General features: G+C 37.9%; 1 protein-coding gene across 1 annotated transcript in view; it reads right to left on the bottom strand.

Moving 5' to 3' along the window:
• LRRK2 (leucine-rich repeat kinase 2) overlaps positions 1–25,622 on the bottom strand; it is a 254,242-nt gene that overhangs the window by 58,285 nt on the left and 170,335 nt on the right. Inside the window, 2 exon segments of the mRNA XM_006865300.1 lie at positions 9,367–9,527; positions 21,349–21,539. Coding sequence (XP_006865362.1) covers positions 9,367–9,527; positions 21,349–21,539 — 352 coding nt within the window.

The raw sequence follows: 25,622 nt of genomic DNA, 5'->3' as shown, positions 1-25,622 counted from the left end.
TCTGAACACTTTTTCCTAAGCCACAATGTTTGCGTTTGCTGATTTTAGAATTCTTTCTCCCTCCTTCCATCTCCTGGTAATCACTGTTCTTCCTTTGTCCTCATAGATTTACCTGTTCTAGATATTTTACATGCTGATGGTGATGGTTGTGTGTCATCAAGTCAGTTCCTACTCATAGCAACTTTGTATAGGGCTTCCGAGGCTGTAAATCTTCATGGGAGCAGAAAGCCTCATCTTTCTCCCACAGTATAGCTGGTGGATTCGAACTGCTGACTTTGCGGTTAACCACCAGAACTCCTTGATATTCTATATGTATTTATATAGTATGGTATAATATAATATTTTCCCATAGACTCCTTCAATACTAAAAATTAAAGCATGATTTTTTTCTTTAGTTCTTACAGCTTGAGAAATTCTGAGCATGTTTTTCTCTTTTAGTTGTGTAACTCCAAGTCTTTGCACATTTCATTGTAATGCTTAATCTTCTCCTTTGGCATTTTCTGTTCAGTTCTTTTACCTCCTCATTTCTTTCACTAGCTTTAGCTTCTCTATGATCAAGACCAAGTTTCAGAGTTTCTTCTGACAGAGTTTCTTTCTTTTTCTTTCTTTCCTGTCTTTTTAATGACCTTTTGCTTTCTTCCTGTATGATATTCTTAAAGTCATCCTACAACTCATCTGATACTGAATCATTAGTGTCTAATGCATCAAATCTGTTCTTCAGATGGTGGGATATATTCAAAGTCATATTGGCCTCATGGAGTTGTCTGAATTGTCTTCAGCCTTAACTTGTATATGAGCATTTGATGATCTGTAGTGTAGCCTGCCCATGGCCTTGGTTTATCTCATGATATTGAGCTTTCCCATTGTCTCTTCCTTCAGACATAGCCAATTTGATTCTGGTATATTCCAAATGGTGAGATCCATGTGTATAATCACCTTTTATGTTGTTCAAAGAAAGGTATTTGCAATGAATGAGTTGTTGGCCTTACAAAATTCTGTGACCTCTAGCATCATTTATATAACCAAGGCCATATTTTCCAATGAGTGGTCCTTTTCCTTTGTTTCCAAATGTTGCATTCCAATCACTAATAATTATCAATGCATCTTGATTGTATGCTTGATCAATTTCAGACTAAAGAAGTTGGTAGAATTCTTCAATTTCATCATTAGCTTTAGTGGTTGGTACACACATTTGAAGACTAGTGGTATGTATTAACTGGTTTTCCTTATAAGTATATATAATATATATATATATAAGTATATATAATATATATATATAATTCTTTCATTGACAGCATTGTACTTCAAGATAGATCTTGAAATGTTCTTTTTGATGATGAATGTGATGCCATTACTCTTCAATTTGTCATTCCTGGCATAGTAAACTATATAATTGAATGATTCAACATGGCCAATACCAGTCCATTTCAGCTCACTAAAGCCTAGGATATTTATTTTTATGTATTCCATTTCATCTTTGAACCTTCCACTTTTTCTTCAGTAAGACTTCATACATTCCATATTCTGATTATTAATGTATGTTTGCAGCTGTTTCTCCTCATTCTGAACTGTACCCCATCAGCAAATGAAGGTTTTGAAAGATTTACTCCATTCACATGTTTATGGTATACTCCACTTTGTGGAGTCCTGGTGTGGGGTTGTGGGTTAATGTGCTGGACTACAAAGTCTCTTTGAACCATGAGGTCAGTGATTCAAGTTCACCAGCTGCTCCTTGGAAACTCTATACATGGTCACTATGTGTCAGAACCGACTCAATGACACTTAACAACAACTACAACTACTACTACTTTGAGGAGTTAGCTCTTCCGCAGTTATACTTTGGGTGTTTTCCAACCTTCGGGGCTCACCTTTTGACACGATATTTAACAATGTCCTGCTGCTATTCATGTTTTCATCTTCTGGTACTACATGTAACAATGTTCTGCTGTTATGCATAAGGTTTTCAGGGGCTAAACATTCAGAAATAGTCCACCTCTCCTTCTCCCTAGTCTGTATTAGTCTGGAAGCTCCACTGAAACCTGTGTGACCTTGAGTGACCCTGCTCATATTTCAAAGGCTGGCGACATAGCTTCCAGCATCACAGCAACACACAAGCCACCAAAGGATAGCAAACTGAGCTGAGTGGTAGGTTCTATCCTAGTGATTAAAAAACCAAGTCCCAAAATCAACTAACTAGCAGAGCTTTAATCAGCAAACCTTGTTAACTACACATTTGAAAAAAAAAAAAAAAATCTTTCTAACATTCTTTACAAGTATAATTTAGTGATTTAAATTACATTCATCATGTGTAATTATCACCACTAACTGCTTCCAGAAATTTTCATCATCCATAACTGAAGTTCAGCATCCTCCTAAGCAATGAGAACCCTCTTTCACCTTCTCTCCCACCCTTGGTAATCACTAGTAAACTTTGGTTTCTACATGGTTGAGGACTCACACTTCTTGATTTCAAATCATAATATAAAGATAAAAGTATAAGAGATTATAGACCTAGATGGTGGACTAGGCCTAGGGAAGACCAAAGAAACACACACAGATGATAATTCTGGAACCCCAAACTTCAGAGAAAAGGATCAAACACTTACTAGGAGGAGAGATTAAGTAAGGATGGTGAAGGATGGAGACAGATTTGCATCAGCTGTCTCAGTCACACACGTTGTAGCCATTTTGAAATTTTGCTAACAGCTTCAGAGACAGTGGCTTGGCAGCTTGTTCCCCCAGTTGCTTAGCTTCCTTATTCCCGAAGTTTCTCTTGTGACTAGAGGTGTGGCCAGCCTCCACCCCCAATGCAGCCCCCCACTGTTCCCGAGTTCATAGTCAAGAGATTGTGGGTCAAGTCAGAAAGAGGTGGGCGCCTACAGTGCCACCTTGGCACCTTAATTTGAGTGGCTTCTGCTTCGGGTTAATACACTGAACTACAAAGTCGGTTTGAACCACAAGGTCTGCAGTTCAAGCTCACCAACTACTGACCGGAAACCGTATAGAGAGTCACTATGAGTTGGAACCGACTTGATGGCACTTAGTGCTGGGGACAGCATACACAGACCCTGGATTGATCAGTGGCCCTGTGACATGGACGAAAATCCAACCCCGTGGCCCTCCTCAGGACTGCGAGCCATGGACCCTGAGGGCCAAGGAAGTGACCTCCTGATGTCCCGGGTTCATTGGTTTTTGCAAACTCACTGGTTGGCTACGGCTACCTCTGTATAATTTTCTTTGGTCCTAATATTCTTCATTCTATGCTTCTAACTCCAGTAATTGTAGCTTCTGAGAAAATGGTTTCTTTTGCAATGGCTCTCTTAATACCTCCACTGTGTTGGCAGTGCGTGGAGTCCTGGGAACAAATCTTTCTGAGGAACAAGCGATAGCCACCTGGGATGGAAGTCAGAACTGCTCCTTATTTGATTATTCAGTTATGTTTGATATCCATGAACAATAATGGGTTTGAAACCCCTTTTTAGAGCCGAGGCAGTAAAAAGTTTCCTCAAATAATTCAGAAAGGCCAGGAACAGGTATATTGGGAATATGAGAAAAGGTGTTTAGAGAAAAACTACCCAAGGTTTGTTAATAAAGTGGAATGGTAAATTCTGGGAATGTTGGATTAGAGGATAATAGTGGCAGCCCCATTAAACTGTCTCTGAATATAATCAGTTTAACCCAGATGCTCTCCTTCCTCCTGAAAGTATATAGGAATGTGATAATTAAGAACAATGTAGCATTTTAGATATAGATAAATGAAGCCCGGTGCCTGAGATCTTGCTCATAAACAAAAGTTTGCAAAGTGTACAGAGACAGCTTGGCTCCTTTCAGGAACCTTGCTTTATGTTAAGTATCCTTGAGAAACCGCATGTCGCTGCTCTAGATCATTTAAGCCTAAAAGTTAATATATAACAGCTTGATTGAACGTTTTTTCTGTAAAAATAAAAATCTTAGCTTGTTAAGAAAAACTATGAAAATATTTTTAAAGTTGTTGCTGTGAATCATTATGTCCTGTTTTGAATGATTAATCACATTTCTGTTCCGTATCCTGTCTTATCTAAAGAATCACATCCTCCCTTTGTGAATTACATCCTTCCTTTGTAACAAATCCTTCCCTAAAAAAAAGAGAATAAAAGACTGAGGTAGAGTGAGTTCTGCATGCAATGCTAGGCAATATGTTTGCAGATCTGCCTACCTGCCAGCTTACATCATATCTGTGTGTCTGTCTTTTTTGTATATATTTCGTCCCTCTCTTTCTCTATCCCTTTCGCCTTCACATCTCCCTTCTTCATGATACCCACACTTCCTTGTCGAGGCTGGAACCTGACAGAGGACCTCGACAAGTTAACAACAACAATAACAACAACTCCAGATATACAATGCCTGCAGAATCACCTGATTGACCATGAAGTGGCTCAGCCCCTGGTGACCATTTGGTCCAGACATACAATCCCTGGGCCTATTGGAATTCCATTTAGGCTCTCCCTGAATTACCTCGTGAATGCCATGAGTTAACAGGAGCTCCCCAATGTTTTCTTCTCTCTTGTTCCAGCACCAACACTCTTTTTTTCCCCTGTTATTTATTCTTTCGTTTCCTCCTCCCTCTCCTTCCTTTCCCTTTTTATTTTTTCTGCCTCTGATTTCATTTTTCTTCCTTTCTTCTGTTTCTCTTTTCCCACTTCTTCTTCTTCATTCTGTTTATTCTCTTGATCTTTATTTTCTATTCTCTATTCTCTGCCTGTTTTTGTCTTTTCTCTCCCTCGTTTTATCTAATGTTTTTTCTTTTTCTTTTTTTCCTCCTCTCTTCTTTTTCTCTTCTACACTAACTATTCTTCTTCTTTGGTAGTATACTATTTTCTTCTTAGATATTATATCTTTCTTGTTGTTGACTTGATGACTTTAAAAAAAATATATCTCCTTTATAATTTTATTTTTCACTATTTGTTTTGCTTTATTTTCTTGTGCATGTGTGATTTCATTTCTTGTCATACCCCAAAAAAGAATCCTTACCTAGATAGCCCAGACATAGCTGTACCCTCTGCAGTTCCACCCACTCAACAATAGCCAATACTAGTTCTTCTACCAACTGATCAGCAGCCAACACCAACAAAACCCACCCTAAGCTGAGGTGCATGAGTGGCAAATGGACACAATCATCTACTCTCTAATAATACCCACCAGAAGGCAGTTAGTGAGAACCTAAGAAAACACCAACATACAATCATCAATTAAATAAATATACAAAAACACCACGATGTCACCAAGAAACAGACAATTTCAGATTATATGAAGAAACAAGAGATAGTAACTCAGAAAAATGTTTAAGAAGCAGAGCCAGTAAATGTTTCTGAAGAAGAAAAGACACTAGAAATACATGAGAAATAATTCAGAAGTGATATTTAATTACACTCAGTGGATTGAGAGAAAGACCTAGGAAAGCATGGAGAACACAGAAAAAAAAGTAGATGAAATCAGAAAAACACTGTAAGAACAAATAGACTAAATACCAAACAATACAAAACCTGCAATAAGAAATTCAGAAGATTACTGATAAAATTTCAGAAATGGACAATACATTGAAAGGTCAAAGAATTAAATTTGAAGCAATGGAAACCTAAACTAGTGATCTTGAAGACAAATCTCTCAATACTAGTAAACTAGGACAACAATAAGAAAAGAAGGAAAAAAAATCCAAAGAAAGTCTAAGATTTATGTGGGATACCATGAAGAGTAATAACTTATGGCTGGCTGGAATTCCAGAACAGGAAGGGACAATAAAATTCACAAAGAAAATTGTTGAAGACCTGCTGGAAGAAGACACACATTCACAAAGCCTAAAGAACACAAAACAGGATAGACCCCAAAAGAAAATCATGAAGATAACATCATAATCAAATTTGTTAAAAAGAAGGACAAGGAAATACTCCTATAGCACTTCAAGAAAAACAAAAGGTTACCTATAAAGGAGAACCAATAAAACTAAGCTCTGATTTCTCAGCAGAAACCATGCAGACAGGAAGATATGTATATATTGTTCAATATATAAATAAACAATGTATGTATATGGAATGACATATACAAAACTCTGAAATAAGAAAATTCCAGCCAGGAATCATATACCTAGCAAAGCTGTCCCTTAGACATGGTGTTGAGATAAGGACATTTACAAATAAACAAATATTTAAATAATTTGTAACAACCAGATCAACTTTATAAAAAGTACTAACATGTGCTTTTTGAACAGAGAACCAGCAATAGTAGATAACAATTTGAGATTAACAAGCAAGACAACACCATCCAAAGCTCAATTCAGATGTGTTGTTGTTGTTGTTGTTGTTGTTGTTGTTAGGTGCCATCGAGTCAGTACCGACTCATAGCGACCATATGCACAGCAGAACAAAACATTGCCTGATCCTGGGCTAACCTCACTATTGTTGTACTGCTTGAGCCCATTGATGCTGCCGCTGTACCAATCCATCTTGCTGGCAGTTAAAAAGAAAAATATGAAAGAGAAGAAGGAAAGGGGGGAATTGTTTTCTTCCCCCCGGCCCCCGCCCCGTATTCTGTACTTTGTTCATGTACTTGAAGGAAACAATGTTTATTTATTTTCTCATAAAAAAGAGATTATATATTACTTTCCTTTGAAACATGGTCAGTGTATTATAGCAGCATCTTCTGTGTCGTTATGACATGGTAATACAAGACAGTCTGACCTCTTATTCTATCATAATCATTTCATTTTCTCTAATAGTATAGCCTCTATAATGGTAAATTATGATATTCAGAATGCTTTTAAAGACTGCCTTATGCAATAAATTTAAAAAAATAAAAAGATATCATGATGTGAAAGAGCTGAATAGAAAAGACAAAGTCAAGTATTATACTGAAATGTACAAAGACCTGGAGTTAGAAAACCAAAAGGGAAGAACACACTCGGTATTTCTCAGGCTAAAGAACTGATGAAAAAATTCAAGCGTAGATTTGCAATACTGGAAGATTCCATGAGCAAAATATTGAATGAAACAGAAAACAACAACAACAAAAATGAAATTAATACAGGGTCACTGTATCAAAAAGAAGTGGTCAATGTCCAACTTCAACAAGTATAATATGATTATGAACCGATGGTGCTGAAGAAAGAAGTCTAAAGCTGCATTGAAGGTATTGGTGAAACACAAGAATCTAGGAATTGATGGGACACAAATTGAAATCTTTCAGCAAATTGATATAGACAGCTACCTGGCTAACTGATTAAAAGAGATCCATATTTGTGTCCATTTCAAAGACAGGTAGCCCAACGGAATGCAGGAACCAACGAACAATATCATAAATACCACATGTGAGTAAAATTTTGTTGAAGATAATTCAAAAACAGCTGCAACAGTACATCAACAAAAAACTGCCAGAAACAAAAACTGGATTCAGAAGAGGACATGGAAGTAGGTATATATTTTCTGACATCAGATGGATCTTGATTGAAAGCAAAGAATACCAGAAATATATTTACTTGTACTTTACTGACTATGCAAAGGCTTTTGACTGTGTAGAGCAAGACAAACTATATTTTGTCATTGTGAAGAATGATTGTTCTATAATACTTAACTATTCTCATGAGGAACCTGTATATAGACCAAGATTCAGTCGTTCAAATAGAATATGGTTTAAAATGAGCAAAGGTGTGTGTCAGGGTTGTATTCTTTCACCATATTTATTCAATTTCTGTTCTGAGCAAACAATTTGGGAAGCTGGATTATATGAAGAAGAGCATGGCATCAGGATTGGAGGAAGACTCATTAACAACCTGCAATATAAAGATGATACAACCTAGCTTGCTGAAAGCAAAGAGGCTTTAAAATACTTACTGATGAAGACCACATGGCATTGCACCTCAATATAAAGAAAACAGAAATCATCACAACTGGACCAGTAAATAATATCATGGTAACTGGAGAAAAGGTTAAAGTTGTCAAAGACTTAATTTTGTTTGGATCTATAATCAACACTCAAGAAACAGCAGTCAAGAAATCAAGCAACACAATGCATGTGGCAAATGTGATACAAAAGACCTCTTTGAAGTACTGAAGAGCAAAGCTGTCAGCTTGAAGACTAGAGTGCATCTGACCCAAGCCATGGATATTTTTAATAGCCTCATATGTATGTAAAAGTTGGACAATAAATAAGGAAGATTTAGAAGAAATGGTGCATTTGAATTATGGTATTGGAGAAGAATATTGAACATACCATGAACTGCCAGCAAAGAAACAAATCTGTGTTGGAAACAGCCAGAATATATATCAAAAACAAGGATAGTAAGACTTGGTCTTAGATACTTCAGACATATTATTAAGAGGAATCAGTCCCTGGAGAAAGACATTATGCTTGATAAAATGGAGAACCAGTGAAAAAGAGGAAGACCCATCACGAGACGGATTGGCACAGTGGCCACAGCAATAGGCTCACGTGTACCAATTGTGAGGATGGCACAGAACAGGGCAGTGTTTCATTTTGTGCATAGAGTCATTATGGGTCGGAGCTAGCTTGATGGCACCTAACAACAACAGTGAGCTATAAATATCTTAGAAGAAAATAGATGTAATACTTGCTGTTGTTTAGTGCCACAGAGTCTGTTCCAACTCATTGTTGTTGTTAAGTGTTGTTGAGTCAGTTCCAACTCATAGCATCCCCGTATAGGATTTCTGATAAGTGGCTGGTTCAAACCAACATGGCAGTCTAGTTCTTATCCCATGTTCAAGGTGTGACTTGTGGGTTTGAACTGCCAACCTTTTGGTTAGTAGTCCCATGCTTATTCTGCAGTGCCACACTAAGACTACTAGTTTTCCCAAAAATAGATATTTAGATATGAGCAACACAACATAAACCAGATAAAATGATACTTCATCAAAATTGAAAACTTTTGATCATCAAAGAAGTTTAGCAAAATACTGAAGACATGCGGAAAAAAATTGGGGGAAACATAAATCTGACAAGGATTTAATATCCAGAACATATAAAGAACTTTTACAGCTTAAAAACCCATAACAACCCAATTAAAAAGTGGGCAATGGACTTACATATTTACACAAATACAAAAGCACATATTGCCAGTAAGCACGGGAAAAGATATTCAGTGCTATTAGTCATTTGCAAAATGCAAATCAAAACCACAAGGAGATATCACCTCACCCCTACTAAGATTACCATATATAAAAAACAAAACCAAAAATCACTGGTTAGGATACGAAGAAAATTGGGATCTTGATCCATTCCAGGTAGGATTGCTAAATGCAAACAGATTACAGTTTTATTTTGATTCTCATATCTGAGATCACTGGTTGTCCATGTTAAAAAGCAAACTTTATCACTTACCTGGCGTGCCTTCGGACGTTTTGATCCCCATTCTACAGCAGTACTGTGCAATCCCGTAGTCAGCGATCTTTGCAATGATGGCAGCATTAGGGTACAGGGTAAAAAGCAATACATTGTGCGGTTTCAAGTCACGGTATATAATCATAGCTGAATGGAGATATCTGCCAGAAAAAATGCAGAGGTAATATCATTAAAATGTGATTATCTTATTGCCTTTTTGTCATAATTTTCATGAATATTCATGTTCATTATTCAGCGTTATCAAAAATTCTGTACTGTTTGACCCTCAAAATTAATTAATAGATGCTGCAGAAAGAACTTAAAACATATACCTATTTGTTGTTGTTAAGTGCCAGAGAGTCAGTTTGAATTCATAGGGACTCTGTATAGTGTTTCTAAGGAGCAGCTGGTGAGTTTGAACTACCGGCCTTATGGTTCAAACCAACCTTGTGGTTGAATGTTTATCCTACAGCACTATCCCAGTACTCCAATACATCTCTAATATTAAAAATAAATGCTCCAAACCAATACCAAGAGAGCATTTAAATTTTAAAGGGCAAGCACCTCACGCAAAGTCCCAATTTTTGGTGACATTTCTTTCTTATATTTTTCTTTCTTTATTTATTTTTAACTTCTAATTGTGAATTGAGTGAAAGTTTACAAAGCAGACCAGTTTTCCATTCAATAACTTATATACATTTTGTTTCAAATCATTGGTTGCAATTCCCACAATGTGACATCATTTATCCCATTTCCTCTCTATTTCCTGCTTTCACTATTCCTTCTTTTGTTCTACCACATTCATGGAGACATTTGCAGCAAAGATAATTTTATTCACATGTACAAATATTCTCTGTAAAATCTATATATATTCATAAGTATACTCACTCTCCCTTCCACACCCATTAAGCCTGCATGTCCATCCATGTACTTATTCATGTTGTTGTTGTTGATAAGTGCCATCGAATTGATTCTGACTCATAGTAACTCTGCATAGGGTTTCCAAGGAGCAGCTGGTGAGCTTGAATTGCCAACTTTGCAGTTCAAGCCGACCTTGCAGTCCAGATCATTACTCACAGCACCACACCAGGCCTCCATATTTACTCATGTTGTTGTTAAGTGCCCTCGAGTTGGTTCTGACACATAGCCACCCTGTATAGGGTTTCCAAGGAGCAGCTGGTGAGCTTGAACCACTGACCTTGCAGTTCAATGACTTTGCAGTCTGATGTATTAGCCCACAACACCACACCAGGACTCCATATTTACTGACAGGTCACTGATCTTGCAGTATTGTGTATATAACAGTATTTACCACTGTTGTTGTTAACTCTTGCACTCCTGCCAGTGCCATCCCCTGCCTCCATCATTTTTTATGACAATATATTTTAAATTATGTTAAGGGAGTTTCAAATTCCCTCAATGATCATATGAGTATCTCAACTCTTTTAAAATGTAAATAAGGAGCTCTGGTAGCATAGTGGTTATGAATTGTGCTGCAAACCTCAGGGTCAGCAGTTCGAAACTACCAGTTGTTCCGTGGGAGAAAGATGAGGCGTTCTGCTCCCATAAAGATTTACAGCCTTGGAAACCCTGTACAGGGTCGCTATGAATCGGAACCGACTCCATGGCACATAACAACAACAACAAAATTTAAATATATCAAGTAAGAATTGATTTGATTCTGTTGTACAGTCCATTCATTTTTTTCTTCAAACCACATAACAGTTCTCAGATTTTGATCCTATTTATTGTATATCTCTTTTGATATTATTTTAATAAACTAATTTTTTGAAGAATAATTTCTGCTTTTTCAGTAGTAAGAAATCAAAATATAAGATTTTCTAGCTGTCAATCTCTTTGTGTTTGAAAATACGTTGTTGCTGTCGTTTTGTCAGGTGTCATCCAGTCACCCCTGACTGACAGAGACACTATGCAGAACAGAACAAAACATTGCCTGGTCCTAAGCCATCCTTACAACTAGTATGTCTGAGCCCATTGTTGCAGCCACTGTGCCTATCTATTTCATTGGGATCATCCTCATTTACATGGACCCTCTACTATATAAAGTATGATGTCCTTCTACAGGGACTGGATCCTCCTAATAATATGTCCAAAGTTAAAGAAATAGTCTCACCATCCTTGCTTCTATGGCGCATTCTAGTTGTAGATAGTCCAAGACATATTTGTTTGTTTTTCTGGCAGTCCAATGGTACTTTCAATATTGTTTGTCAAAACTATAATTCAAATGCAACAATTATTCTCTGGTGTTCCTTATTCACTGTCTGACTTTCACATGCATATGAAACAATTTAAAATATCAAGGTCAGGTGTACCTTAGTCCTCAGAGTAGCTTCTTTGCTCTTCAATATTTTAAAGAGATCATTTGCAGCAGATTTGCCCATGCAATACATTGTTTTACTACTTGATTACTGCTTTCATGAGCATTGATTGCAGACTCAAATAAAATGAAATCCTTGACAACTTTGATTTTTTTCCCCCTCTGGTTATCATGATCTTTTCTTTACACTGAGTTGCAATCCATACTGAAGACTGTATTCTTTAATCTTCATCAGCAAATGCCTCAAGTCCTTTTCACTTTCAGCAAGCAGGATTATACAGACGAATATACATGAGCCTTCCTCTAATATGATGCCATGCTCTTCATATAGTCCAACTTCTTGGATTATTTGCTTAGCAGTGGTGCTATAGAATAATCACTTGACTGCAAGGTCAGTTTGAGCAGCAAGGTTGGTGGTTCAAATTCACCAGTCACTCCTCAAAGACCCTATACAGGGTTGCTATGAGTCAGAACCAACTCAACGGCATTTAACAAAAGACAGATGGAATAAATATGCTGAAAGGACATAACTCAAACACATACCTTTCCTAGTTTTAAATCATGCAGTATCTTCTTTACTATTCCAATGACTGCCTCTTGGTCTATGTACAGGTTCCTGATGATCACACTTAAGTGTTCTGTGATAGCCATTCTTTGTAACATTAACCATAGTCTGTAATCCACACAAATACCCTTGCATACATAGCCAATAAAACACAAGTACACATTTTTCTGCTATTCTGTTTTCAGCCAAGTTCTAACCTAACATCAGCAATTATATCTCTCAGTCTACATCCTCTTCTGAATTCAGTTGAATTTCTGACATTTCTCTGTTGATATACTGTTATAACCAATTTTGAATTATCTTCAGCAAAAATTGTATTTGTATGTGATATTAATGATACTGTTTGAGAATTTCTACATTCTGTTGGGTCACCTTTCTTTGGAATAGGCACAAATATGGATCTCTTCCAGTCCACTGGCCAAGTAGATGGCGTCCAAATTTCTTGGCATAGATAAGTGAGTGCTGCCAGTGTTGCATTAGTTTGTTGAAACATTTGAATTGGTATTCTATCAATTCCTGGAGCCTTGTCTTTTGCTAATGCCTTCAGTACAGGTTGAACTTCATCCTCTAATAACATTATTTCTTGATTCCATGCTACCTCTAAAATGGTTAATTGTGAACCAATTATTTTTGGTACAGTGACTTTGTGTATTCCTTTCATCATCTTTTGATGCTTCCTGTATAATTCAATATTTTGCCCAAAGAATCCTTCAATATTTCAAGTTGAGACTTGAATTTTTCCTTTAGTTCTTTCACCTTGAGAAATGCTGAGTGTAGTCTTCCCTTTTGGTTTCCTAACTCAAGATCTTTGCACATTTCATTATAATACTTGAGTTTGTTCTTCCAGAACTGTCCTTTGAAATCTTTTGTTTAGCTCTTTTCTTCATTATTTCTTGTATTTGCTTTAGCTACTCTACATTCAAGAGCAAATTTTCGAGTTTCTTCTCTCATCCATTTTGGCCTTTTCTTTCTTTCCTTTATTGTTAGTGACCTTTGGCTTTCTTCTTGTATGATGTTCTTGATGTTATTCCATAACTCCTCTGATCTGCAGTTATTAGTGTTTCACATGCCAAATTTGTTCTTGGGATGGTCTCTAAACTCAAGTAGGATATACTCAAGGTCATATTTTGACTCTTACAGACTTGTTTTGATTTCCATCAGCTTCAGCCTAAATTTGCATGAGCAATTGATGGTCTGTTTCAAAGTCAGCCCCTGGCCTTGTTTTGCTGGATGACAGATTTGATACCTGTGTATTCCATCTGGTGAGGTCTATCTGTATAGTAACTCATTAATGTTGAAAAATGGAATCTGCACTAAATAAATCTTTAAAAACATCTCATGCAATCTCTAGCCTTGTTTCTATCATGTAGGCCGTATTTTCTAACTTCTGATTCCTTCCCTTGGTTTCCAACTTCTGCATTCTTATCACCAATAATTATTAATGCATATTGATTGCGTGTTTGATAAATTTTAGTTTGAAGAAAAAATTTACTCAGAATCCAATTTTGTTATAAACTAATGTTAACAAAGAGCTTCATGAACTGAGAGTTGGGAAGATTAAAACACAGCCTCATTGAAAGATGAAGTTATTGTTGTTGTTAAGTGCTGTCGAGTCAATTCCAACCCATAGCAGCCCTGTACCGGGTTTCTGAGGCTGTAAATCTTTACGGGAGCAGAACACCTCATCTTTCTCCTGCGGAAAAGGTAGTAGTTTTAAACTGCTGACCTTAAGGTTCACAGCCGGATTCATAACCACTACGCTACCAGAGCTCCTTGAAAGTTGAAGTTAGGTGATGTTAACGTCTTACCTTTTATGGATAGATCCATGCAGCCATAAACAACTAGTTTGACTTTTCAGACAAAGGATAAAAGCTAATTCATGTAAAACAACAATATAATATTTTAACATCAACTGGGTTCTGCTCATTCTGGTAAAATGACTAGAGATCTACTATCATGCCTCAGCTAAAGTGATTCTGTTGTGACTTTTCCTTACATACCAGAAACTTGTGATTTTTCTCAATGTTAAGTGTCTTCCCTACTCTGTGATGTCAAATGTACTATAGCCATCCATGTGAATTTCTTGGGAGCAGCTGAAACAAAGATCTCTGACTTGGGGGTAGTTTAACTGAAAGATTGCAACTGAACAGTTGTGGTCCACAAACTTGGGCTGCATCCAAGTCAAGCTGCCCCCTGAGGAACTTGCAGGGCTACCTTATGGGACAGGAAACTTGCAAGGTCTTTCCTTGTACTTAGCTATGTCTTTTAGCTCAGCCTGCACAACATTCTAGCCACTCTAATTTGTGTTCTGACAAGTTACAGTTTTTCTGATAAAGTTCTGCTTACTGCAGGCTCCTTTAGTACAATATGTTCTTGTACTCCTTACCCTCCCTCAAGCACCTCCCTTTGAGCTGTATATAAATAAACTCGCTGCACTTGGTCTGTGCCACAGTATCTCCATCAGAGGGCTGCCTCCCACCTGGTCCTAACTTTACTTATTTCATTTTGTGTCTTTTGTCTTCCTTTTTATTTCTAAACTCCCATCACCCCTAGTCAGGTTTAATCTCTTCATCCAGATCACGAAGTATAGCCAATTGTCGGACGCGGCATGAACTCATAAGCATATTATGATCTCCCTTGGTACGTCTTAAGAGTAGCCAATGTAAATCCTTTGTTTGTTTGTGGCTTTTGGTTTTGGTTCACATTGTATGGATAAATATTCACTCCATTACCTGTATCAATCACTGTCATAGGGAATTAGAATCAGAGTGGCAGTGATACCCTGAACTTTCCAGCGTATGATGACTTAGAGTATATGTATTGTTTGTCATTGCAATAAAAATTTCTCTCTCTTCCAGGATGTAGTTGGGATTTTTTTACATTAGGCCCATTCATTTAAGTATACATATTTTTGGCTGAAAAATAAGATAAGTGTACTAATGAAGTTGACCTTAACAATAAGTAATGGGGTTGAAAGAAAAATTTACTAAGGGCTTACTGAAAGGCCATTAGCTACTTTTGCTCTGCTGAAGAGAAAAGCTGGGAGATTAAGAAGAAAAAAGTTAAAAGCCAAGTCATGCATCATTAAATAGCCTCCAAATCCTTCATAATGCATGCCTTTCAGTGTATTTATAGAATCCAGAATCAGAATACTTCTCAAAGGTCAAAAAAATAGTTAAACTAAATTTGAAATAATGTCAGTGGGAAGGAGCAGTTATCTGAGTTAGTTCAAATGCTCAATTATAGAATTTAATCTTAAATAGTACAGTGTTAATAGCTTTTAATAGAAAAGCAAAATAATTCTGAAATAGTAATAAGATTTTACTTTACTGAAAATAATTCAACCATAATTTCTGCATTTTGTGACAAGGAGCATTGTAAAATATTTTATCAACATGACTGTTTTATACTCAGTTATTTCATAATCTTTACCCCAATCTAAATAGAATGATTCTGAAAACAGAGTGCACTCATTCATTTGAGAACTACACAGTAGGCATCCATCAGGGACAGTCATCTCTGCTCTTGAGAGCTTCACATTCTAGAAAGGGAAACAAGTGTTCCTTCAAGGTTACAGATATATGACACATGCCACTTGCTAGAGAAGCACAGAGGGGGAAAGGTACACAAACTAGTGAAATGGACTTTTCCACTAGATTGTAAATTTTCAGCCCTGATGAGAATTATGAAAGGCATCTCTACTTTTCATTCTTCAGTGTTTAACACAATGTCCTACAGTTTTTGTTGTTAGGTGTTGTCAAGTCCTTTCCAACTGACAGGGACCCTATGTAAAATAGAACAAAACCCTGCCCATTGTCACAACATCCTCCTAATTGTTGCTATGATTTAGCTCATTGTCGCAACCATTATTAATCCATCTTATTGAAAGCCTTTCCCTTTTTTGCTGACCCTCTACTTTACTAAGCATGATGGCCTTTTCCAGAGACTCGTCCTTTCTGAGAACATGTTTAAAGTCTGTGAGACGAAGTCTTGTCATCCTCACTTCTAAGAAACATTTTGTCTGTATTTCTTCCAAAACAGCCCTGTTTGTTCTTCTAGCAGTCCATGGCATATGCAATAATATTCACCAGAAATCATTAAAAGGCATCAATTCTTCTTCAGTCTTATTTATTCATTGTCTAACTTTGAAAATACCATGGCCTGAGTCAGATGCCCCTTAGAACTGCTGCATAGAACAGAATCAAAAAGCACATGTTAGAGATGCTAGCATAGGACAGTTCAGGTTCATTGTGGTGATGCATCTGAGCCAATTCTTGAAGAAAATAAATTCTCTAAGCCAACAAGTTCGGGGAAAGACAGAAGTGATATATGCAAAATTAGCTAAGTGGAAAGTCCAGGCCTTCAGAGTGATTAGAATGCAAAGTGTGAATGGCAGGAGGCTGAAGGGGTAGGGAAGCATTCTAATGCTTAGGAAATTTTTAACCAAGGAATTTAAATGTATTTTGTAGATCATTAAGAACCAAGAGAGACTTTTAAGCATGATTCGATTTTTATTTTAGAAAAAACATTTTGCTAATTCCCTAGAAGGCCTGGACCAAGGTATTGATAGTAGCATAAAAATAAATGGATTGATTAAAGAGCTGATTTACAATAAAATCATGGATCTGGTGGAGAAATGGATGCTAACCTTTTAAGGGAAGGAATTCATCTGACTATGCCTACAAGAATCCTGGTTTAGAAGCAGACGATGCAAAAGAAAAATGCAATGCATGGGGGAGAAATCAGGCAAAGAAAGTAACAAATCCAATTTTGATTAGTAAAAGTTTATAACAGAGTCTTGGCATGCCATTGTAGGATTAGCATTGGACTGCTAACCAGAAGGCCTACTGTTCAATCCCACCAGCCACTCCTTGGAAACCCTATTATCAGCTGCGTCACAACCTACTTTTCAGCACTTAATAATAATAGCAACAACATAGTAAACACAGGTAATTTGTTCTCATGTTGTTGTGAAGTGCAGTTGAAGTTCACTCACAGTGATCCTGTATAGAGTTCCACAGGCTTTTAAATCCTTTGCAGGAACAAAAAGCCTCATCATTCTCCCATAGAAGAACTAGTGGGCTTGAACTGTACTCACAGTCCAGTGCTTATCCTATGGAGCCACTATGTTCCCCACTTATCCTCATTGTTGTTGTTTAGTGCCATCAAGTTGGTTCCAACTCATAGGAATCCTGCATAGGGTTTCTTAGGCTTTAAATCTTCACGAGAGCAGAAATCCTCATCTTTCTCCCAAAGTTAGAGGGCTTAAACTACGGACCTTGTGATTCACAATCCAGTGCCTATTGTATGTGTCACTCCACTTGTTTTTATAGATAGTTGAAGACAAAAGTATAGAGCTCAAAGGAGTGGAATGAATTAGTGATGTAAACTAATAGTTAAAGGAAAGACTGTGAAAGAGAGTATGCTTAATGAAGTATGCTTAATGTGAACAGTGTATCACTCCAAAGACCTACATCATTTAAGGAATCCCAAAAGAGTTGATATTATTGTCTCTTTCTACCTCTGTAGTTATGGTGGTGGTGGTTAAGTGCTGTGGAGTCGGTACCCACTCATAGCAACCCTTTACAGGGTTTCCAAAGCTGTAAATCTTTATGGGAGCAGAAAGCCTCCTCTTTCTCCTGAGGAACTGCTGGTAGTTTCGAACTGCTGACCTTAAGGTTCACAGCCTGATCTGTAACCACTACGCTACCAGAGCTCCTTCTGTAGTTACAGTGCCATGCTAAGATATACTTGGGAAACAACAGTTAACGCAGTGCTTTAAACACATACTTAGTGCAGGCAAAGATTGATAGCTTAGCTACTGAAATCAATTAGCTTCTTCTGGCACAAAATCCAGAAAGCTGTCCTGGCATTATGCTGAAAATCAATCAGGAAAACTACAAGAAAATATGCTGACACTTCATTAACTTAAAATATGTTACTTAAAGTAACACATTTGGATGTGGTACTTAAAGGGCGGTTTCGGTAGACCAAGATAAGTCATTTAGGAACTGAAGTACAAACAGTGGTGAATAAAATCAGCAATTTTGCAATTCATAAATGAGCACTCTCGCTCATCAATATGGAATTAGATTATCTAGGAGAATTATATGAAAAAAACTAGGACTTGGAACCAGTTAAATTAAGAAAAGTGACCAAGAAAACTTTGAAATACAAGAGAAATATTTGCACTTTACTCAGATTAATTTAACACCAGGTTCCCTCTGGTGTTTAAAAGAAGATATGTCAACTCCCAAATCCCTGCAGTCTGTTTCATTTAGTAATCTATATTTTTAAGTAGTTTATGGATATATTCAAGAAGGGAATTCTACTTATTTTGAGCACTTCTTATATCTTCTAAACACTATTAATAGCTAAAAGTTTCTGGCTTGGTTTTTTATTAATTTGGGTTTTTTTGTGTGAGAGATTTGTCTTACTTCCTATTCCATGTACATTTGTTCATACTACCTGAAAGATACTGTGGTTCAGTCAAGTGTTTCAAGTCTTTTTTAGTCATGTTGTTGTTGTTAAGTGTGGTAAGTTTGGTTCTAATTTATCACTACCCTGTATAGTGTTTCTGAGAAGCTGATGGTGGATTTGAACCACTGATTTTGAGATTAGCAGCCCAATGCTTTTCCTACGTGCCACACCAGGACTCTCTTCTAGCCATAGTCTTTTTAAAATCTCACCAAAAGAGAAGATGGGACAAGATGCAGATGGATTGAATGATTCACTTGTGAGTGATTGCTAACTGGATTGTTGGTTGTAAACACTTGGAAATCAAATGAGTAGACTGGTCAACATGACCATCCTGGTGGGTTTTTAATGAGTCATCTCAGAAGCAGGAGTGGGGTATCTCACTATCATCAAAGAAAAGTTGTTAAGAATGGAGCCATCCTTTGGACTCTGAGATCCCTGTGCATTGAATCGCTTGGACCCAGGGACAGAATGCTGTGATATCAGAGAAACAGCAGCAGCAGCAGAATCATCAAGAGTCAGAGTACAAGATAGAAGGGTGGGCGTCCCAGCCCACGGAACAAGTAAAGTTGAGTGACTTTGGGCAGGAGCCTTGCTTGCACAGTGGGTGCCTCCAAGAATTTAATTGGGATGGGGGTAGACTAGATTTGTTGACCCACAAAGCTGAGCCAAGTGCCTTCAGGCTAAGGATTATGGTGGAGTGGTGTTCCCTGGGTGCATTTATCAGAAGCCCTAAAAGATCTATGTAACTTTGGCTGGGCATTGCTGAGGAGAAGATGTCCTAACTGAAAGAACTGTGCCCTGTACATTTCCTGCTCCTCACTTGCAACCTGTTAACATACCTAATAAACCCCATAACTGTGAGTATGATGCCTGAGTTCTCCGTGGTCATTACAATGAATCATTGACCCCATTGAGTAGAGAGGGCTGTATGAGGGATGTATGAGTGCTCATTTTGTTGCATGCATATGTACAGCATTTCAAATGAGAAGAAACATTGTATCTACTATGTGCTGGACACTGGTTTCCTAATGCCAACACATATAATCATGACACATTGATCTAGGTGCTGGGGATAAAATCTAGGTGCTGCTAATCTCAAAATCAAAGAACAAGATGGAAAGTTCCTTGCTATTTTGGCATACAGATCCTAGTGACAAAAACAGAGAATAGACCAAGGTTAAAATATGAAAATCTAAAAATTACCACACAGTAATATGTTCAGTAGGTGCCCAAGAGAGAAAGGGTGTTGTTTTAGACAGTGATGTCATTGACATCCTTTCTGAGCAGAGACCTGAAGAGGAAATGAGTAATGAACCACTAGGATATCTAAAGGTTGGAGATTGCTAGCCAAGGGCAAGCGCAATGACATACTCTGCGGCTGCCATATGCCGTGGAGTTGGTTCCAACCCATAGCGATCCTGTACAGGGTTTCTAAGGCTATAAATCTTTATGGGAGCAGAAAGCCTCATCTTTCTCCCACAGAACAGCTGGTAGTTTCGAACTGCTGACCTTTCGGTTCGCAACCCGATTCGTAACCACTAGGGAGGGGTTAAGCAGTGAACAGAAAGTAAAGCGGAAGAAAATTGGTAATAGGAAAAACTTGATTCATCTTCCATGTTAGAAAAATGTCTCTGGCAGAGGTGAAAGCAGGGAGACCAATAAAGCTTAGGCTTGGGTGGTGTGAGAAAAATTGTGAGCAGTAGCTGTATTCAGATAATAGATTAATGGCAAAGCTGCAATGATTTGCTTTAAACTCTGTTGTAGGAGAAGAGAGAAATGGAGACTGAAGGATGACTCCATAGTGGAGCACTGGAGGTGAATGAATCTGTGAACAGCAGAGGACAGAGAAATCAAGAGTTCATTTAGGATGAGTTCAATTATTACAAAACTCCTTGCAACTTGTCCACTAGTATTAGTCATAGTTTTGAAGTAAAAAAATAACAATAATCAAATGTGAAAATCACAGTTACTAAAAGTTTGGATCAGGGGTTTATGCAAATTATCCTCTCTACAAAGAAGATGGTCTTTCCGCTTGGGTGTGTTGTCTTCCAAAGTTCTGTCTAGTGACCATCTGACTGAAGATCGGGTGTCCCTGGAAGCACAATATGATTCTACAGAACATTCTAATAGTAATCACATTAGTTCTGTGTAGTCATTGCAATGGATCATCGAACCTAGTTGAGTAGACAGGACTGTGGGAGGGATGCCTGGTGCTCATTTTGTTGCAGGTATATATAGATATAGATATAGATATATACATATATAATATGATTTGTTGTTAGGTGAGGTTGAGAAAGCTCCTACTCATAATGACCCCACATATAACAGAATTAATCACTGCCTAGTCTTGTGCCATTCTCACACTAGTTCCTGAGCCCACTGTTGGCAGCCACTGTGTCAATCCATCACACTGAGGGTCTTTCTCTTTTTCTCTGACTCTGTACTGTACCAAACAGATGGTTGTACTTTCATCTAATGTCCTTACTTGCTGGTCAACCAAATTGTGAAATGTTACTGGAACCACTGCTTTTGGTGCCTGAATATAAATTCAGGCTTATGCTTGTCAAGCACTGAATAAAAAATAACATGACCTACATACCTCAAGCCATCAGCCACATGTATTGAAATCCTGTGTTGCAGCGTTCTGGTGAGGCTGGCTTTGTCTTGCTGAAGCAAGCGATCCAGAGAACCCTTGGGAGCTAATTCCATCACCAACATTCGAGGACGAATCCCTGCTGCCAGCAAAAATATCAAACTGGGGTGGTGGAGATGGCAAAGCACTACCAGCTCCTGAAAAGATTTGAAATATGTAAGAATAACATAACATAATCTCTTACCCAACTGTCTTCTTCCCAAAATCTTGACCGTGATTTTCTCTGAGTGATTGGATTTACCAGACTTTCATTTATTCTTCCAGCATCTTATATTCCAATTTTTCAGTAATAAATTGTTGTTGTTAAGTGCCATTGAGTCAGTTCTAACCCATTGTTGTTAACTGCCATAGAGTCGATTCCAACCCATAGCAACCTTGTATAAGGTTTCAGAGGAGCAGCTGGTGAGCTTGAACTGTCGATCTTGCAGTTCAAATGGCTTTGCAGTCTGGCACATTAACCCACAGTGTCACACCAAGACTCCAACCCATAGCAGCCCTGTATTGGGTTTCTGAACAGTGGCTGGTGAGCTTGAACCACTGACCTTGCAGTTCAAACCGACCTTGCAGTCCAGCGTATTAACCTACAGCACCACACTGGTTTCAAAACTGTATTTTACATTAAAAATTTTAAGTTCGATTTTTTTTCCCCTTTTCTTCTATGTTTATCAGAACAAACAATGCAGTCATGCTAACAGGTAATTCCAATCCTCACTAAATCCTATTTAGCTGCAGAACCCAGGACTCTGAGCAGCCACTGATTGATGATAACCAGCATGGTAATTGTTGTTGTTGTTAAGTGCCGTTGAGTTGGTTCCAGCCCATAGCAACCCTGCACAGGGTTTCCGAGGAGTGGCTGGTGAGCTTGAACTCATAACCTTGCAGTGCAGCACATTAACCCACAGTGCCACAAAGGAGGTACAATCTGCCTATGACTACTGATTTAGTGACTTGAAAAGTTTACTGAGGATAATGCCTAGGTCAAAAGAAATATCTCCACCTGAAAATTCTAAGGACTTTCCCACTATTCCTGAGCTAAAATCCTATGTATTTCTGTTACCTATGCAACAACGGACAGTGGGGCCACTCCCACCCAGCCTACCTGTCAAACATCATCTCAATTCTCTCATGCCTTGATTTACAACCCTTCAGTCAGCCAGCATTCATTCCGGCTGCAGCATCTTTATACTTTCTGATCCCCCTGTCTAGAATATCCTCCATCCTCTTACCAACCAGATCCCTCACAGAGCATCCTGCTCAATATTCCTCCACAGAATAATCTGTCAGGAGCCATCCCTACCAAGGAAACCTCCCAGCTGCAACATTCTGTATCCAACTCACTTATTTTTTTTTTTCTATTATTCTTTATTGCTATCAGAAATTATTTATTTTCACTTATTCCTTCCAATGAAAATGTAATACTTACCTGTTTTATTCATTCTAGTACCTAAAATGAAAGACTAAATTAGAAAGAATAAATTTGTCTTTAGACTAATTTGAAAGAAGGTATATAATATACAGATACGACAAGTATTTTCCCAACTGACAAATGGAAATACAAGGAGTTATTACAGGAGGACCCAACAAGCCAGGGATACCATTTTAGTTTGAACAGAGGGATCTCCATTTCAAGACCAACCATTTCTCTAAATTCTATGATGTGAGACTACTTTATAGTCTCTTCTAAGATGTTTTTGAATTTCATATTCACTTCTGTCGATTTCACTTTTCTCTGAAACTGTAATTTAGTTGGAATTTATAGTTTATGTGATGCTGAATTGATTCATGGTTTAAGCTCTGATTTCTGCAGAAGCTGTGTTTCTTAACAAACAGCTTCAAAGACCTGGCATATTTGTGCCAGCTGCATTTATCAGGAACCAGAAGTGTGGAGAATTCTGCAATCTGAAAAACAAAGGCTGAATACACCAAGAGGGGATTTTCCAAGAACAAAAGTTTCAAACTATAATCATATTTGCTTAGTAGATAATTTTTTTTTTTCCTTTCCAGTGCCTGATTAGTTTGATTGATTAAAACTGAGGAGACATAGTTTGGGTGTTGGTGGGGGGGGCAATACATAAGAAGGGAGAGGGATGGAAGAACAAGGTAGATAGGGGAACAGTTTGCATGAGCTAAATAGAACAGAGGTAAATAGTGATACGTGCTCAAATTTGGAACAGCAGGGTTCTGTGATACAGGAAACAAGGCATAGTATGAAGAGAGGAAATAATACTAAGATGTTTGACTGTCTTATGAATATTGGTCTCCCTTGCCTACTACTGTAAAATAGACACTTGAGTGGAATAGAAAGGAATGTCAGTAAACATGATTACAGAAAACTTGTAAGCCCATCTTCAGCCTATAACTAATTGGAATACCTAAAAGGGGTTCTACAATTTGCCCAGTGAAATAGGTGTCTTGCAGAGCCTTTGCAATGTATAGGACCTTAGGTGGAATCCTGAGCCCCAACCAGAACTTTCTGAGGTGGGACATTCCCACTAAAAAGGACAGGAAGCCCAGCATGGAATAGCTAGAGCAACAGAAGATACATCTTCAAAGAAAGGTAATCAGGAGAAACCCAAAACAAAAATGTCAGCAAGACTGGCTACTACAAGAATAACCAAGCTGTTCACTGGGAAGCCATCAAGGCAAACAATCAAGTTCCTTCAGGACAAACCCCTCTCTAAGACTGAAACTCAAAGGAAACACATGAGAAGGCATGTAAGCTTGCTGATGACCACATTTGTCTACTGGTGAGTGGAAGAGAGGGAAAGGCAGCAATGAAGAAATGGACTGAGTTCAACCACACTCCATGGACACCCATTGATCTGGAAGTGAGAGAGAGAAGAGGAAAGGCTGATTGGTCCAAAGTGTGGTGAGATCTGGGGACACTTGAGCCGACGGACAAGGACATAGTCACAGAGGGCTAGAGCTGAGAGTGAAGCATCCAACTGATATGAACTGAGGGGAGATGCACAAGAACACCCAAAGTTGCAGATATTTCCCCTCTGACCTAGTCTCGATGGCTTGATAATCAGAATTTGACTAAAGGATTAAAAAAAAAAGCAATTTTTGATAAAGGAAATGAAGGTAAATTGCAAGTTTGATGAACTTGACCTATAATCATGGATGTAATAGCTCAAAATACCAACTGAGAGGGAAAGAGTCTTCACATCAAGTATCAATGCTATTCCCTCTGTACACAGGATAGATAGGGACAGGCAACTTAGACACTGGCTACTTAAAATGAGCAGGTGATAAAGGCATGAAGTGACTGGCTTACAAGTTTTCAAGATAGAGTTTAGTTTAAGAGTATGCAGGGGAAGATAGAGTCCCCACTGAACAGTTTTCATCTTGTCTACATGGGTCTGGCTGGTGAAAAGAGATGGGACTAAGATTCTTATGATTCAATAGTGAGTAATTGTTATCATGACTAATTGCAACTGTCACAACTGTAAAGGTAGAAGTCTTGTACCAAAAAGGGGGAGTAGTTAATCTTACAGTCTAGAAACAGAGGATCCTAGTGCCATCAAGGGATAAGAGCACAAGTTGAACATGGGACCCTATCCAGAGAAGCAGTGACACCAGAGATGGAGGCAGAGATGGGGACATGGAGAGATGGAGCAGCTGAGAACCCTAGATTAATGGAAAGAGCAAGACTGAGAGCTGGTGGCCAGGAGCCAGCTTGCAGAATGTGTCCTTTGGTGGTTTAAATTATTATATATGCCTGAGTGTTTAAAAAAAAAGAGCTAAAATGAATAGAGAGAAATATTGTTAACTGATGGTTATCATTATTGTAATGAAACAAAGTATATGATTTATTGAATGTAAAACTGATGATCTGCCCTGCAAACTCACTCAATTCACAATAAAAATTTAAAAACAAAACAAAACTTATGAGAACAATTCACTTTAGATTTGTACTCTTTCAGAGGTGCACATAGAAGCCTGAACATAATCTTCTATCCTTGAAAATTAACTTATAGATTACACAGAGAAAGGAGAAAGAGTACTGGATATACCCCAATTCATGACTACTGACAGAATGAATCTTAATACAGTACTGTAAACTACAATTTTATGTACACTACACATTATATGTTCCCATGTTCTGTTTGAACAACTGCCTCCTGGTCTAGGTACAGATTTCTTAGAAGTACAATTAAGTGTTCTGGAATACTCATACTTCTCAATGTTGTCCATAGCTTGTCATGATCCACACAATC

This window comes from Chrysochloris asiatica, unplaced genomic scaffold (assembly GCF_000296735.1).
Source record: "Chrysochloris asiatica unplaced genomic scaffold, ChrAsi1.0 scaffold00077, whole genome shotgun sequence".
NCBI classification, from domain to species: domain Eukaryota; kingdom Metazoa; phylum Chordata; class Mammalia; order Afrosoricida; family Chrysochloridae; genus Chrysochloris; species Chrysochloris asiatica.
The sequence above is the reverse complement of the archived record's forward strand: the minus strand, read 5'-3'. Positions and strand labels throughout refer to the sequence as shown.